Below are 14,812 nucleotides of genomic sequence, written 5' to 3' on the forward strand. Positions count from 1 at the left end.
TCGGCGAGTTCTCACTCTCTTTTTTTTCACGATTGCCTTTGCGACAAATTTAAATTTGATCTGATGCTTCTAGTTCTCATCGTTGAAGGTTTTGGATTTTGGATTTGTGGGGTTTTTTTTTCGTGTAATCTCATCCAAGTTTTTCGATTTCGTTTTTCCATTTGTTTTGTCCTCGAAATCTCCATTGCTCTGTTTGCTTCATGATGAGGAGGGGTTTGGTATTTTCTCGTAGACATTTTGAGATTTCACTGATCATGTATCTGGGGCTGAAGACTTTGACTCTGCTACGCAAGAACGAGGAAGAAGCAGAACCTGACGAAGAGCCGTAGGAAGATCTGAACGCTTGGATACAATGGATGCTAATGGTCATTCACGTCAACCTCCATTCGTTAACCCACCACCTTAATACCTTGGCTACTGAGACGAATTCAGGCATGCTAACTTACCTGGTAACCAGTACGTAAGAGACCCAGAAGCACAGAAGATGTCCAGTCAAATCCTACCCGTAGCCCCTATGCCCCCTCAATATCTTCTCGTTAACAAAGAGAAGTTCTTCAAAACAAAGCTGTGCACCAAATTCAAACTGGGCTTCTGTAATTTTAAGAGTAGCTGCAGTTTTGCTCACGGACAGGAAGAGCTTAGACCCAATTGGCTGAACACAGAACATTAAAGAGTTTCTAGGTTGAAGATTTGTTGGAGATTCTTCAACGGGGAGGAGTGCTCTATGGTGATTGGAGCACTTTTCTTCATGAATACCCTGAGAGGGTTCGGAAGAGTTCAGTCATCAACATAGCCACCAGAACGACAGCAGCAGGGGTTAACAGAGAAAGAGGTGGGATGGTAATGGATTGAAGCAAAAGCCTTTTTTTCTGAAAAACGAGGCTGTCTCAAATATATATTGAGTAAAATAAGTAGATACACATTTTCCATATGTTAATTACATCTCCTTCATTTGCTACCCACACGAAATCGTTCCACATCAGTCAAATGTTCGACGTGTCGCCAGTAGAGACGACTTCCCAACACCTACTTCCATCTCCTTTCTCCCTTCGACCTTTTAATGCCATGGCCTCTCTACTTTGCTGATGCTTGCTCGTCTTCCTTTCCGCTTTCTCGCCGAATTACCCATTCTCCCAAGTGTAGCCGCAAGATTGGTTATCTCAAGGATAAGATATTCCTCAACAGCCCGCCGCACCATGTCACTCAATCTCCGGCCCCATGCCTTCTCTGGCAACCCCCTCAGAAGCAAAACCCTCAGATTGGATCCTTCCTCCAATTCGCCATTTGTAACGCTTAAAACTCTCATTCTCGATAACACCCATGAGCAGCTTTCGTCCAATTTCAAAGTCTTGCCTTTCAGAAAAGGCCGGCCGTTAGCCTTCTCGTCGCCCTCCGTCACTGATAGTACCCCTGTTTGGCATCTTGGATGGCTTAATTTCTATGAATTTAAAAATTTCCTATCCAAATCCGAGATTCCATTGGAGGAGGACTCCTTTGTATATCTAGGCACTGAGGCTCTTAGTATGTGTTACTGGGCGGTGGACGTAACGGCCGTGAGCGATTCAGGCCCGCTTGAAGTGAATGGTGGTGAGCGGTCTTGCTTTGTCGAGCTGAGGACGCTCATGGTTGCTACGGATTGGGCTAACGAGTCTGCTATGGGAGAATTGGCCATTGCTGGTCATGTAAGTAGACATGTTCTTTCATTGGAACTGGAAATATTTTCATTTTTCTCCACCTATCTATAAGTTTTACAATCATTTGCACTTCAAAGTTTAACTCGATATTATGATGGGAGAGTTTGGACAGCATTCTTAAGTTTGATTTGGGGTCTGGAATTATGGAACTATTCTTCAACCTCATCCTCGCCAAGAGGATTACGTGGATACGTTCATTCTCTGTGGTTTGGCGTGCAATCGGCCAATTGCACCTCATTTTTCTCTCAGAGTTCATGAATTAGCGTGTTAGAGCTTGGCATTGTAAAAATTATTTTAATCTTTAAAAAACCTGAATAGAGATCATTTTCTCTTTCAGGTTGAGTCCCGAGTTTGGATTTATTACTTTGCGGCCGGTTCATATAAAACTCGTTATTGCTATCATTGCTACTTGGTTCGATAACTGTTGTTGATTGAGGAGCTTCTAGGTTTTCTTGGTTGGAATTGATATTCTTCTGAAAAGCATTGACACCTTTTCTTTTAATTATTCATGAGATCAGGCCAGGGCGTTGCTAGAATGGCACAACACTTCACGTTTTTGTGGGCACTGTGGAATGGCGACTGTGCCTATTGATGCAGGGAGGCGGAAACAATGTACAAATGATGCATGCAAGAAGAGGGTCTATCCTCGTGTTGATCCAGTATGAACATGTTTCTCTTCTAATTTTAATATCTGCCATGAGAATCAAGTGACTGCTTGCATCATATCCTGGATCAAACCAATATGGATGATATATTTGTTTCAGGTTGTCATCATGTTAGTCATTGACAAAGAAAATGACCATGCACTTTTGAGCCGTCAATCAAGATTTGTACCTCGTATGTGGAGTTGTCTTGCTGGCTTTATAGAGGTAAAGAATTCTTCCTTTAGTTTGAATGCACATAATGTTTGCATTCTTATGCTAGTTGCATGCACATTTGTTGTGTTTTTTCTGCCTTCAATTGCGTGTGTATGGAGGAGGGACAGTTGCCTATTTGATGTTGAAGTTTTGACATGCACAAACCTCTATTAGGCTAGTTGTCAGATTTATTTTTTCTGGGTTGCTTTTAGTTAGTTGCATAAGGGTTTATTTGTAAGTATAGAGCTTGAGTTCTTTTATTATTCTGAAAGAGAGTAAAATCACACTTGTAATTTTCCTGCTAGGCGACCTCCCTAATGTTGTTATAGTTCCAATGAAATTGTTTGCTTTTACACCGAACACTAATTTCTCTTGAATATGGGTAGATTTATCAGTCCTTAGTCCACAATTATTGGTGTTTTTGCTATGTCAGAGGCATTTTAAATTTTAAACCTCTGTTTTATCTGTAGGTTGGAAGTGCAAAGTTAATCTGTACAAGTTTTTCCCTCTTCATATTGACCCCAGGGCACCTTTTTACCTGTTGTCTTTTCTCTAGATTTGTTATTTACAGATGCCCCATTTAAAGAAAGAGAGAAAATAATCATCTGGTAATTCTTTTTTGTTTCCTTTCCTTTTTTCTTTCCCATCTTTCTGGTTGAAAGCATTGTAACTGTAAAAAGCATACTGTATTTTCCATAAAATTATTACTGGGAGTCCAGCAGCATTAAATGCCATGAATCACTTTGGAATATGCTTTGCCAACATATTTTCATGGAGTCAATTTTTTATTTACTCTTTTCTTGAAAGTTGTTCTTCACTCTGATTTGATTGGGTCTATTTGTGTTTCAGCCAGGAGAAAGTTTGGAAGAGGCAGTGAGAAGAGAAACATGGGAAGAGACTGGTATTGAAGTGGGTGAAGTTATCTATCATAGCTCTCAACCATGGCCTGGTATATCCTTATCTTTCTTGATCCTTGTCATGGTTCACATGCATTTCATGAATCCGGCTCAAGTAATTGGTTTATGCTGTATCATAAGATGTGTAGATCTGTTACAAACATGATAAAACTAAGTACATATTAGTTTCTGATTTTTTTATTTTAACAAATTGGTTAATCGATGGCTATGACATTGTAATATTCTTTGATTGCCTCTATAAGTTGTAGTATTTCACCACTACTGGGTTGTGGCATCTAGGGTTAAAAAGATCCGAAGTTAATTGGCAGAAATAAATCCAGGGTTCACAGGCATTAAATACATTCTTCAAAAAAATAAAAAAATAAAAAGTAAAAGCATTAGATGCAGGTTCAATGTGTTGTACGCCATTTTGTCGCTTTTTGTATTTTTTTTCGAACTGTTTATACATTCAGAGCGTAAAGTCGTTCAAAAGAGTAAACAAAACTCTGATCCCTTCCGGCCTCTTCAGAAGAAATGGCTTTATAAAAAAAAAAAGAGTGAACAAAACTCTGGACCTTTGGTGGTAGACCACCGTTTTGCTTCTGTCTATTTAGGTTAACTTTTATTAGCATGTGTACTTAGATGAAGCACTAAATTAGGGTTGCTGTGGAATTGAGCTTGAAAGTTTATTCTGATATTGTTCAAAAGGGTTGAAAATTCTTTTTGAAACATATTACAGTTGGACCAAACAACATGCCTTGTCAATTGATGGTGGGATTCTTTGCATATGCTAAATCTTTAGAAATACATGTGGACAAGGTGGAACTAGAAGGTATGGAGTATCATTAGGTTACTGGAAATTTATTTATGGATAAAGCTCTGAATGCAGCCTAAGGATATTATACTTGATGTGTTTTAGATGCTAAATGGCACAGCAGAGAAGATGTGAAAAAAGCATTGACATTTGCAGAGTATGAGAAAGCACAAAGAACAGCTGCTGTTAAGGTGGATCAGATGTGTAAGGGCGTTGAGAAAGGTCAGAATTTCTCTTCAGATTTCAACGTGGAAAGTGGAGAGCTGGCTCCAATGTTCATCCCTGGACCTTTTGCCATTGCCCACCATCTCATCTCTTCATGGGTTAATGACTCTGCAGAAGCTCGCAAATCACCAAAGCAGGCAACTGCATCATCCAACTTATAGTTCTACCTGATTGTTCATTCATTGTAATTCTAAGGCTCTGATCCTACATTCTGGGAACCGAGGTTATGTGGATCCCTGGATGAGGATCTTGCACTCTCTACGGTAACACAACAGATATAATGCCTTGTTGTAATGCGACAGGATTTTACATGTTCTTCCTTAGAAATATCGGATCTATCCGTTTTCAGAAAAAAATGAGAATTTGATCATTATTATTCCTAAAAATAGTTAGTGAAAGACCCTTTTATGATCATAACATCTAGTTTTTCTACGCTAACCTGTTTTTTAAGTGGGTTTCACTACCAAACCTCAGATGTATTGGCTGTCATTGCAAATGTAACAACTGTACATTAATTTTTCAAATACATAAATCCAGTTTATTTAAAAGCAAAGAGAATTTCACAAACAATTAATAAACCACACCAACAGATCAAACATCAAGACTACTGCATTACGGTTTAGGTAGACTGAGCCCACTGTATAGTTGACCTTGCTAAAGCATCTAATGGGTCAATACACTTTTTAAGAAGCGGATCATCACGAGGCAAGAGATTCTGCATGTCATCAGAAGCAATGATGATTGTGTTGACTGCCCTCACCAGAAGAACTTGCAATGCTATCCTAAGAAGATTTCCTGCCCCTTCCATGTCCTTTCTGCTCAGTGCTTCAATTGCAGGAATTACAGTGTGCTCCATGGTTGCTTTGTCAGGCAGAACAACCTCAAATCCCTGCCAATTCAATATTTGGTCAGTAGCAAAGCTTAAAGCATTTTATTATTTTGCTGATGAAAGTGCCCAATGCTAAAGATGTCAAATTTCTTATAGTTCCAAAATTTAATATAAGCAACCAAGCAACACACTTTCTGATTATATGATTCACAAGAACTTTTTCTTTTTGCTTTTTAACAAAAAAAAAACACCACAGTTTTGATTTTAAATAAAGAACTATATTTTAAATTGTTGATTTTAATTCAGAAGAAATAATTCAGTATATTTTGTAGAACAATTCGGTGAAGACATTGTTTTTGAGAATGTTGATTATACACTTACATTATGCTTTTTTTTTTCTAAGTAAGAATTGAACCCAAAACCTCAAAATAGAACCACCCCTACCTCAAACCCATGTTGTCATTGAGGCAAAAGCCTAGACCACCTACAGAATAAGTCACATGAAACCAAGAAGCTGGTAGACATTATATTAATCTAAAAAGCCACTCAAAATCAAATATAATATCAGTAATCATAATATTACCTCTGATTCTCAGCTTGAAGCTGTTGTGTACATGTTATGAACTACAATTATAAGGATTCTGCAATTCCAAGAATTGGTAGAATAAATAGATCAATACCCATAAATATATGTTGGAATGAGACCAAGTGTCATATAGTTAAGGCATCTCATTTTGGTTAAGACTAGAAATACTCCATCTGACATCAGATAGATGATTGGTTTCAGTGAAAAACCAATTACAGGCAGCAGACTGGTTCAAGAACAGAAATTGTTTTACACTAGAAGAAACCAATGAAGGGAGGAAAGCTAACTGGGTCATGCATTAGTACAGAAGTCAACAGACTTGACCAGAAGTACTCCATTTGAAATCTCTAACACACTATAACATCAAATTAAGGACATCAGCAGATCTAGATGTATTTGCTGGCAGCATGTTTGCAGGAGTGTAAATGTAGTGGCAGACAGCTTGGCTAGGGAAGAGACTAGTGTCAGCTTCTTGCTTTCAGCACTTCCCTCCCTCTCTGACTTCTGCTCTCCTTTCCTTGGCTTAAATTTTGTTTTAATGTTTTTCATGTTTTAACTGTTTTTAGCTCTGTTTTGCTGGCTTACCACCACACCACTTCTTGTATTCTTTGGCCCATTTACAAATACACACCATTACAAATGAACAATATTACTGGCCTTAACTTCATGCAAAGGAAAACTAACTGCATGTTTATTTTTCTAAATTACTCTATTAATACGTAGTGGGTGCGGTTTGGTCTAGTGGTATTCTTCTTACATTAGGTGCATCAGGTCGCGAGTTCGAGCGCCACGCCCCTCTCAAAAAAAAAAAAAAAAAAAAAAAAAAAAACGTAGCGGGTGCCAGTAACCCAATGAGTTGATACTATGACCATGCTCCAAAATGATTCCATGAAATGTGTTTGTAGATGATCTACGAGTTTTACAATCTGGGTTTATGCATGTATCAATCTTCGCTAGTTAGAATTGACCTCCTCTTCCATCTTTAAGATATATGTCCAATAAGAAGGTAGATCCTCCACACTTCAGTAAGAGAAACACAATGTGAAATATGGTAGATCCACCACCATTAGTAACAGAAACACAATCTGATTTATGGAACTGCTAAGATTGAAATTTTAAATCTGATTTTTGATGAAAAATCATCTGAGCTTTATCTCCATCACATGTTCAAGTTTTATATAAGAACAGATGGTTGGACCCAGTCAGCACGCACACTGCAAGCTCAAAGCTCCATTTAGAATTTACTTTTTCTGAGTAACTATTGGATAAGAATTTTGTAAAGCCAGATGTCTGTGGCCAAAAAAGTCAACTAGTCCATAGTCGTACATGTATTCCATGTCTCATGCTAATCATCTACATGAAAGAGTTGTTGTGTGTAGGAAAATAATCCCATAATGGTTTGGGTCTGAAAAGATCCTATGTTTGTTGGTTGTAAAGATGCCTCTGACTTTGACTAGTCATTTTGGGATGCCTAACTTTAGATGGTATCAAAGCCAACCCAAGCCCGTGTTTGCATTATGTTTTGCCTCTAGGTTAGTTCTCTATGGTTTATGTGTATACTTATCCATGTCTTAAGCCAGACTATAGGTTTAAGCCTAAACATGAAGGAGAGTGTCGAAAGGTAAAAATGTCCACTAGTCTATAGCTGTACATGTACTCCATGTCTTAGGCTAGTTGTCTAAGAGTAAGAATTTGTAGGTGAAATTATGAGATTATTTGGGCTTCCAAGATCCTATGCTTAATAGCTAGAAAGAGACCTCCTAACTTTGGCTAGTCGCTCAGGAAGAACAGACCCAACTTGAACACTAGAAAAAACCTGCTATTTGAGTGCTCTGAGAATATCCTGATGAACTGAGATTAGTTAAATCGTCAAAATTGGTATATTCCACATATAGAACCTAATGTTTCACTCAATGGTAATTGCCTTGCAAATGCTCGTGATTGAAATGCTTATCATTAGTAAAAGTACACCACTAAACAACCCTGCTTCACACAGACACAGGTGTATAAAACTATTTAATGCTCTAGGTAATCAAAAGATACAATTAACAAACTTTGTGCGCACTTGAAATGTGCTAGAGCCAACAGTAAGGGCAAGGATTTTCCTGCTTTCACGAGATTATGTGGTTTAACATTGGTAAACACCGAACCTAACATACAACTTCAAGCCTGCGCTTATTGTTTTTTTTATTAGCAGCAAGAAAGGAACACTAAAGAAGTTCCCAAAGGAGAAATGTACAAAGAGATACCGATTATAAAGCTAGAACATTAGAATTTCAAATAGAAAACAAGAGAAAGGAATGGAGTTTTCCACAACAATATATTGTTGCTAAACTCCTTCGCGATGCCATGAGCACTTTTATAAATGTGATGCCATGAGATTGTTAAGTTACTGATCTTGTATTATTTGCAAGTTATTATTTTTAAAAATTTTAAAAGATTGCAAGATCTACCACCAATGAAGTAGAAAAACTTTTAATTTGGCTTTTGCCAGGGGGAATAATCTGACAAAGGTTAATGTCAAGAAAAATCATGTCCCTATTAATCAGAAAAAAGGCCAGATAATTTCAGCTAATCATTTTGGGATGGACCTAGATCCTACTTTAACATGGTATCAAAGAAGAGTCTTTGTTTCATAAGGTCTAGTTTGGGCCCTTTTAGTTTGTACCCCATGTCTCAAGCCTGTTATCTATTTGTTTAGGTAAAGATACAAGGTGGAGTGTTAGAGAGATTAATCCCATATATGTTGAAGTCAAGAAAAAACTGATAGTAATTAGTAGGTAAAAACCTCCTAACTTTGGCAAATCATTTTACAGCACCTAAATATTCAATTTCTTCCGTTGGAACTCGAAAACTAGGAATTTCCTAGAGTTGAGAAAGTAGTGGTTGGCTATCTTAAATTCCAATCTTATCTATCAGCTTTATCTCTGTAATTTGGTGGCCTTAAAGCCTAACCATGGAGTTTTAAGCTAAAGCACTTTCCCCACTTGCCAGAATTTAAGAGCTGAAATTCATCTGTATGCACATCAGTATCAGCTGTAGAAAAAAAAGGACCTAAATGCCAACTTCAAATGAGTGACTCAAAATAATTGTAGTATGTGGGTTTCAACTGTCATATAACTTCAGGTCATCTTAACTGTCCTTTTTTTTTCTTTTTTGCCATTTTTTTTCTTTTTGAGAACATAGCGTCTATTCTTTGACTTCACTTCTTGAGTCTCTTCAAGTACTGGAAGTCTTTTTGGGAGGCAAATGACTGAATAGCTAGTCCAATAGATCGTATTTTTTTTCCTGTTCCCATCCTATGTCTGTGTCTTCCAACAGTCATTCCTTTTCCTTATTTCCTCCACCCCCCCAGGATTTTTTTCTCCATTTCAGTTGTCTTCTTTACCAGGGGATAGTTTCTTGGCCAAGCAAATGGGTAATTTCAGGGGATTTAACAATAAAAAAGATCCAATACAGCTTAGCATTTGCACATTTAGTGTTTGAACATCTCGTTGGGGTCATAACCTACTTCTTGAGTTTCTAGTAAGACACCTACGATCAGCACCATGATCTTTAGGACTTTCATCTTGTTCAATAAAATCAACAGATCACTCAACAAGAGTTTATGAAAAGCCATGAATGCGGGGTAACTGAAGTCTGAGAATGCAAATATGTGGCATGCTAAATCCAAAAATCGCTTCCAGCTCACTGAGCATTTGAATATCCCTTTAAGCCATAGAATATAATCAGAGAAGAATGTAGATTTTATTATTAAGTGCAATGAATTTTCCAACCCTTGAGTGAGGGTACGTTTCTTCCATAGAGATCATTTCCAAACTCCAAATTTTAATACCAGTATAAGGCACTTAAGTGGTAGTGCACACAACCTCTTACATCTTGTAGGTAAATAATAAAAGAGAAAAAAGAAAAGCTTTCATTTTTCTGCAGGGGTTATATTACAAATAAATGGTAAAAATAAACGGTAAATAGATTGACACTAAAATATCAAATAGAAAAAAGAGGCTGCAGATCAAACAGATTTTACCATCTCTTGAAACTGCCATGCTCACTTGATGATGGGTCTAGAAAAAGCTATCTAGACCTGATATAGACAGAATTTGCAATTAGCCTATCTGGCTGTAGTATTAGGGCCACTGTGCCATTATAGCAGTTACTATTATGTTTGATTACACGATTACCAATTGAAAACAAAAACTTGCTGTGCTTATTCCAGCACAACTTGAAGTCAATATTTTTAAATTAAATATTAAATTCAGTATTAAAACATCTATTTTCAAGGTAAAGCAATAAATGTCAGTAAGAACAACAAAAGCAGAAAAAACCGCAAGGAAATTTATAATACCTGATCCTGGAGTTTCTCCTGATAAAAACCAGCATTTAAGGTTGCCTCTGTGCCAAGGACTCCAATTCTCACACCGCTTCCAGCTCCAACAGGCTTCAACTTTGCTTCCTTCAGTTCCTTCGCTACACACTCACCCGCATGAAGAAAAGGTATGCTACAACCATCAGAGATCTTATCATACCATGAATGTGAGATATGGCAAGGCATGACTAGACAACGAGCTCCTGCTCTCTCAAGAAAGTTTATTTTCTGCCTCAGGTTCTCCACAATAGCAGTCTGATCTAAAGGAGAGAGAGTGTTTCTGGAATTTAAATAAGGACAAGAAGCCCTTTCAAGGGAGGAAAGTTCTTTGTTCAACACTGGATCACTGCAGACAAGGAAAGGAAGAGACTCTTCTCCATCATTTACACTCCATAGTACAAGCTTGTTCAGAAATCTTAGTGTGGAAACTGCCGACATCCCTCCAATGACACCAACTGTATTTGCTTGGCTCAGGAAGGGAGCAGTTGTTTGGCTGCCCAAGGGGTAGAAGATTGAACCTAAATTTTTGGGTTCAGGTACATTACCATGCTCATCGGTCTGTAGAAGGATTGAGGGTGTAGATTTTGCAAGAAAGCATAGATTAGGACACCTGGTTTTGAGATGGGTTCTATGCTTGAGACCTCCCGCGACATGTGGTGGGCAATTCAATGCTTGGTAGGACATTGTCATACTTCCGTCAACCATCCCAGACAAGAAAATGCTCCTCCCGTAGCTAGTTATCTAACATGGCCTCTCTTGGTTTCAGCTCCCCACGATCCAATGCACCTATATATACTGCATAAAATTCGTTGGTTTCAGAAGACGCTAACTTAAAACTACGCTGTTTAACCCAAAGACTGGCATCTTTAAAGATAAAAACTTCAGCGCCTAAAACCTCGAGATCAACTTGACAGTAGAAGCGATAAGTTTTTTGTTTCACCTGAAACTAAACTGAAAATGAGGACTTCAGATTCCAGCCCTCAAGAACGAGAATCCCTTGGGAAAGAACTGAACTCCGACCGACGAAATCAACAAATTTCAGTTTACACAAGTACCATAATTCGATGGGCTTCAAATTTCGCCTCTTTCAACACCAAACATGGACCCCCCCCCAGTTCGCAATGACACTCAAACAGAGAACCCACTTTGAAAATTTTACTTATTTTCCTTGTAGACGGAGATAAGTGAGAGGGGAGGAGAATCAAGTCAAAGCGTCTCTCTCAACCCGATAATTTTTTCTCTCTAATCAAATTCTGGCATCAACATCTGGGTCATTCAATCAAGAAATCTTCATGCTTGTCTTCCTATCAGCTCCTGCCAGCCAACTCCGACAATGCTGCCAACCTTTCACCACAAAAATCCAAAGAAACATGAAAGAAGAAAGAAAAAAAACATACCCTACGACATGGATTGCCTACCTTGGTTTATTTTTATCATCCACCTCTGACATCCGCTTCTTCTTGGAATCTGAAATACAATAATCTGCATCTTGAAAAACTAAAATAGTGGGCCCAATCTGGTGAGGAAAACAGGAACTTTTTTAACTCCATTGGCTGCAGTAAGCTTGAAGAGACCGACAGTGAAACTTGAAACCGTGAGATAGAATTTCTGGTCGCAGCGGCCCTAAAATACTTCACCTCTGTTCTTTAAAAAGAAAGAAACTTGATGAAATACCTAATCTAATGCCGGCGCATTCACGTGCTTATTGAATCACAGCAAATCCACCTTGGGAAGCGAAAACTTCAATCCTTTTTTATTGTGAAGCACAAGCATGGCGCTTCATCCTCTCTCTGCTAGCATTTCCCGTCTCTGGCCCTAGCCTGTTTCCTTTGTTTTCTTTGCCTTTATCACTGTTATGGTGAGTAATTTTTAAAACGCTGATATTTCTGGGTCTATTTCACTGTGTTATCAAATTTAGAGCAGACCGAACCAGCTAACGGAACTGGGTCAATCGCACCAGTCTCTACTGGACTCAGAAATAAGCTAAAATCAGGCAGATTAAGTAGGCCAGATTTTATGGTTCCAGAGGAATTTCCTCACTTGAAGGGGGAGAAGAAGGACCATAATGAAGGGGAGCGGGAGAGGAACCATTTTTCTTCTTATCACCTACCTTTTGTCCAAATTCCAATCAATGAAAGGGAGAGCCAGGTCCCAGGATACTTCCATTGTCTTTATTGTAAGGGAGTTCAGAAGAGGTTTTCTCTCTAGGACCAGAATTTTTTGAGTATTTCGTGCAAGAGATTATTTTCCACTGCACAACCAACAGGGGAGAGGACTGTAGTACAGAACCTTCGCACGACAAAGGGGAGAGTAAGGATCCCTCTTTCTGCCAACAAACGAAAAGGCCCTTGCTAGTATTTCTCTACTGTGTAGGGAGAATTCTCTTCTAGAAAAATATCCACACAGTAGGTAGCACCAAGGCCCCTCTCCGGCATACAAAACAAAAGGGGTGAGGGGAATGGCAGCCCCTCCATCAATAACAGGTCAACTAACAATAATACCCAGTTGAGACAGATTCAATCAAACTTTCCAGGTTTTATAACATCGGTCGTCACGGTTTGAAATTGATTTATGAGCCACCAAAAATGACAGTACTGAAAACGAATGGGGAAGATCAGTGGTGCTCCTATGGGAAGAAGACAGCTTATTTTAAAACGCTAACAGATTATAGATAGGATTGGAATTTGGAAGTTTGTAAAATTTGCCATAATGCTGCAGTTTATAAATGTCAAAGAAAGCTCGGTGGTTTTCCTGTCTTACTCCGGTAGCAAATTGCCTCTCGAGTGGTGGACACTTTGGAAAACGATGGGTTTGTCTCAGGAGTGAATACTTAATATCCAGTGGAGTGGCGGGCTCCAGAGCTGAAAGGAATTGCCGGCCGATGCGACTCCCGTCGAACCAAAACGGTTGATAGATTTCTTAGATTCAGAAAATTATTCAAATTTGTCTCTCTTTCTTTGTCTTTCTTCCCTCACTTTCCTTTCACTCCCATCATGCAAGCACCCGCTGTTCATTTCTTAATAAGTTAGATTCCAATAATTTAGGTCATGTTAGTAAGGGTAGAAGTGAATTACTTAGCAATTGCACTTTCTCTCCTTCTTATAAAAAACCCAAGTGAAGGTCTAATTTCTCCTCAGGGTGACTGAATACACAAAACTAAAAAGGTATTTTCACTAGGTAAAGTAGATTACACTCTAATTAATTTTTAATTATTCACTTTCACTCTCACTAGGTAATCTACTTTCAAAGTGCACTAACCTAGGGCTACAACAACTTCACATATTTCATACTCTTAGGCCACAAACAACTCTTTCGGTTTTTAAACAATTTTCCCAAATTTTAGATTAGTCGGCTTCGGTCAATTGACGACTGAAAAGAATTTGGATAATTTTTCGTAGAACTTGTAGCACTGGTTTTATGAGGTTCAATCTTCCTATCATTTGATAATAAGTTCTATTTACATCCCTCTATTATTTTTTATGTATAGTTCAAATTTTTTTAACTCAATGAATTTTTTGGTTAACAAAATTTCCCATAAAATTAAGATTGATTTTTAAATTTATGTGATTATTCACATTAGGGGAAAAATAAAATAATTGTTAGAGTCTCTGTTTTTCGCACCTAATAGACTAGTCTTTTAGGTTGTATTGGCCAACCTCTTGACATGGTATCAGAGCTAGGCGTCCACGTTCCGCGTTTGAATCCTGGAGTGCAGCGGTCAGAACCTGGGAACATGGGTGTCAGAGTGGTTTCGTCCACTTTTGTTAGAGTCTCTGTTTTCCGCACCTAACAAATTAGTTTTTTGGGTTGTATTGGTTAGGCGTCTAACTCAGAACTCTGAAGTTAAGCGAGTTTGGACGAGAGTAATACTAGGATGGGTGACCTCTTGGAAGTCCCTATTCCCTAGGCGTTTGACAATAATAAGAGCATGTTTCGAATCCATAGAAAAAAAAATAAAAATAGGAGAAAAAGTTATTTTGAGAAAAAAGAAAATCATTCTCTGTTAATTAATAATTATTCTCTTACAAAATGATGGAATTTGGAAAGAAATTTGTATAAAAATAAAAAACAATATAAAATTAGTTTAAACCGGAAAATAAAACTCAAAAACTTAAGTCATGAAAAAGTAAATATAAGGAATTGGAAAGATAAATAATTAAATAGAAAAGTAAAAATTTACTCATAAAATAATTTAAAAAGAATAAAAAGAGAATAAAAAAGTAAATATAAAAAAGAGAAAAAATTTAAATTTAAATAGAAAATAAAATATAAAGAACTTAATAAAAATTAAATAATTAAAAAAATATAATAGAAAGTTATATAGTAATTTATATTTTAAAAATAATTAAAAATATTTAAAATATTTTGTATAGTAAATAATAAATAAAATAAAAGTTTAAAAGTTAAATTAGTTTAACCAAGTTTGAGCCCGAACTCAAACCGGGTTTGAGCTCCAATCGACATTTAAAACTACAAAAAAATTATAAAACTAAATAAAGAGAATATTGTGATGACCTTGGTAACATTGAACTACAATGTATCATA

The 14,812-nt window shown here is 37.5% G+C and overlaps 2 protein-coding genes across 3 annotated transcripts; one reads left to right on the forward strand and one right to left on the reverse strand.

The window, feature by feature from the left end:
* Nucleotides 1-482: 482 nt before the first annotated feature.
* Nucleotides 483-4,813, forward strand: LOC137945944 (nudix hydrolase 19, chloroplastic-like). Its single transcript, XM_068792054.1, has 6 exons — nucleotides 483-1,682; nucleotides 2,213-2,353; nucleotides 2,459-2,563; nucleotides 3,401-3,500; nucleotides 4,187-4,279; nucleotides 4,367-4,813. The coding sequence occupies exons 1-6, from the start codon at nucleotides 1,086-1,088 to the stop codon at nucleotides 4,645-4,647; spliced, it is 1,317 nt and encodes a 438-aa protein (XP_068648155.1). The 5' UTR covers nucleotides 483-1,085; the 3' UTR covers nucleotides 4,648-4,813.
* A 188-nt stretch (nucleotides 4,814-5,001) lies between these two features.
* Nucleotides 5,002-12,099, reverse strand: LOC137946422 (uncharacterized). 2 transcript variants are annotated; one of them, XM_068792702.1, is made up of 4 exons: nucleotides 11,942-12,099; nucleotides 11,208-11,734; nucleotides 10,247-11,062; nucleotides 5,002-5,375 (listed from the first exon to the last, which is right to left on the reverse strand). In XM_068792702.1, exons 3-4 carry the CDS (start codon nucleotides 10,970-10,972, stop codon nucleotides 5,106-5,108), a joined length of 996 nt encoding a protein of 331 aa, XP_068648803.1. In that variant the 5' UTR covers nucleotides 10,973-11,062; nucleotides 11,208-11,734; nucleotides 11,942-12,099; the 3' UTR covers nucleotides 5,002-5,105. The 2 variants fall into 2 exon arrangements, with proteins under 2 accessions (XP_068648803.1, XP_068648804.1); XM_068792703.1 differs by having other exon boundaries at nucleotides 11,208-11,611; nucleotides 11,686-12,099.
* Nucleotides 12,100-14,812: the final 2,713 nt, after the last annotated feature.

This window comes from Aristolochia californica, unplaced genomic scaffold (assembly GCF_029961685.1).
Source record: "Aristolochia californica isolate CCGP_79_NKW_82.1479 unplaced genomic scaffold, dmAriCali1.0.hap1 SCAF_12, whole genome shotgun sequence".
NCBI lineage: Eukaryota > Viridiplantae > Streptophyta > Magnoliopsida > Piperales > Aristolochiaceae > Aristolochia > Aristolochia californica.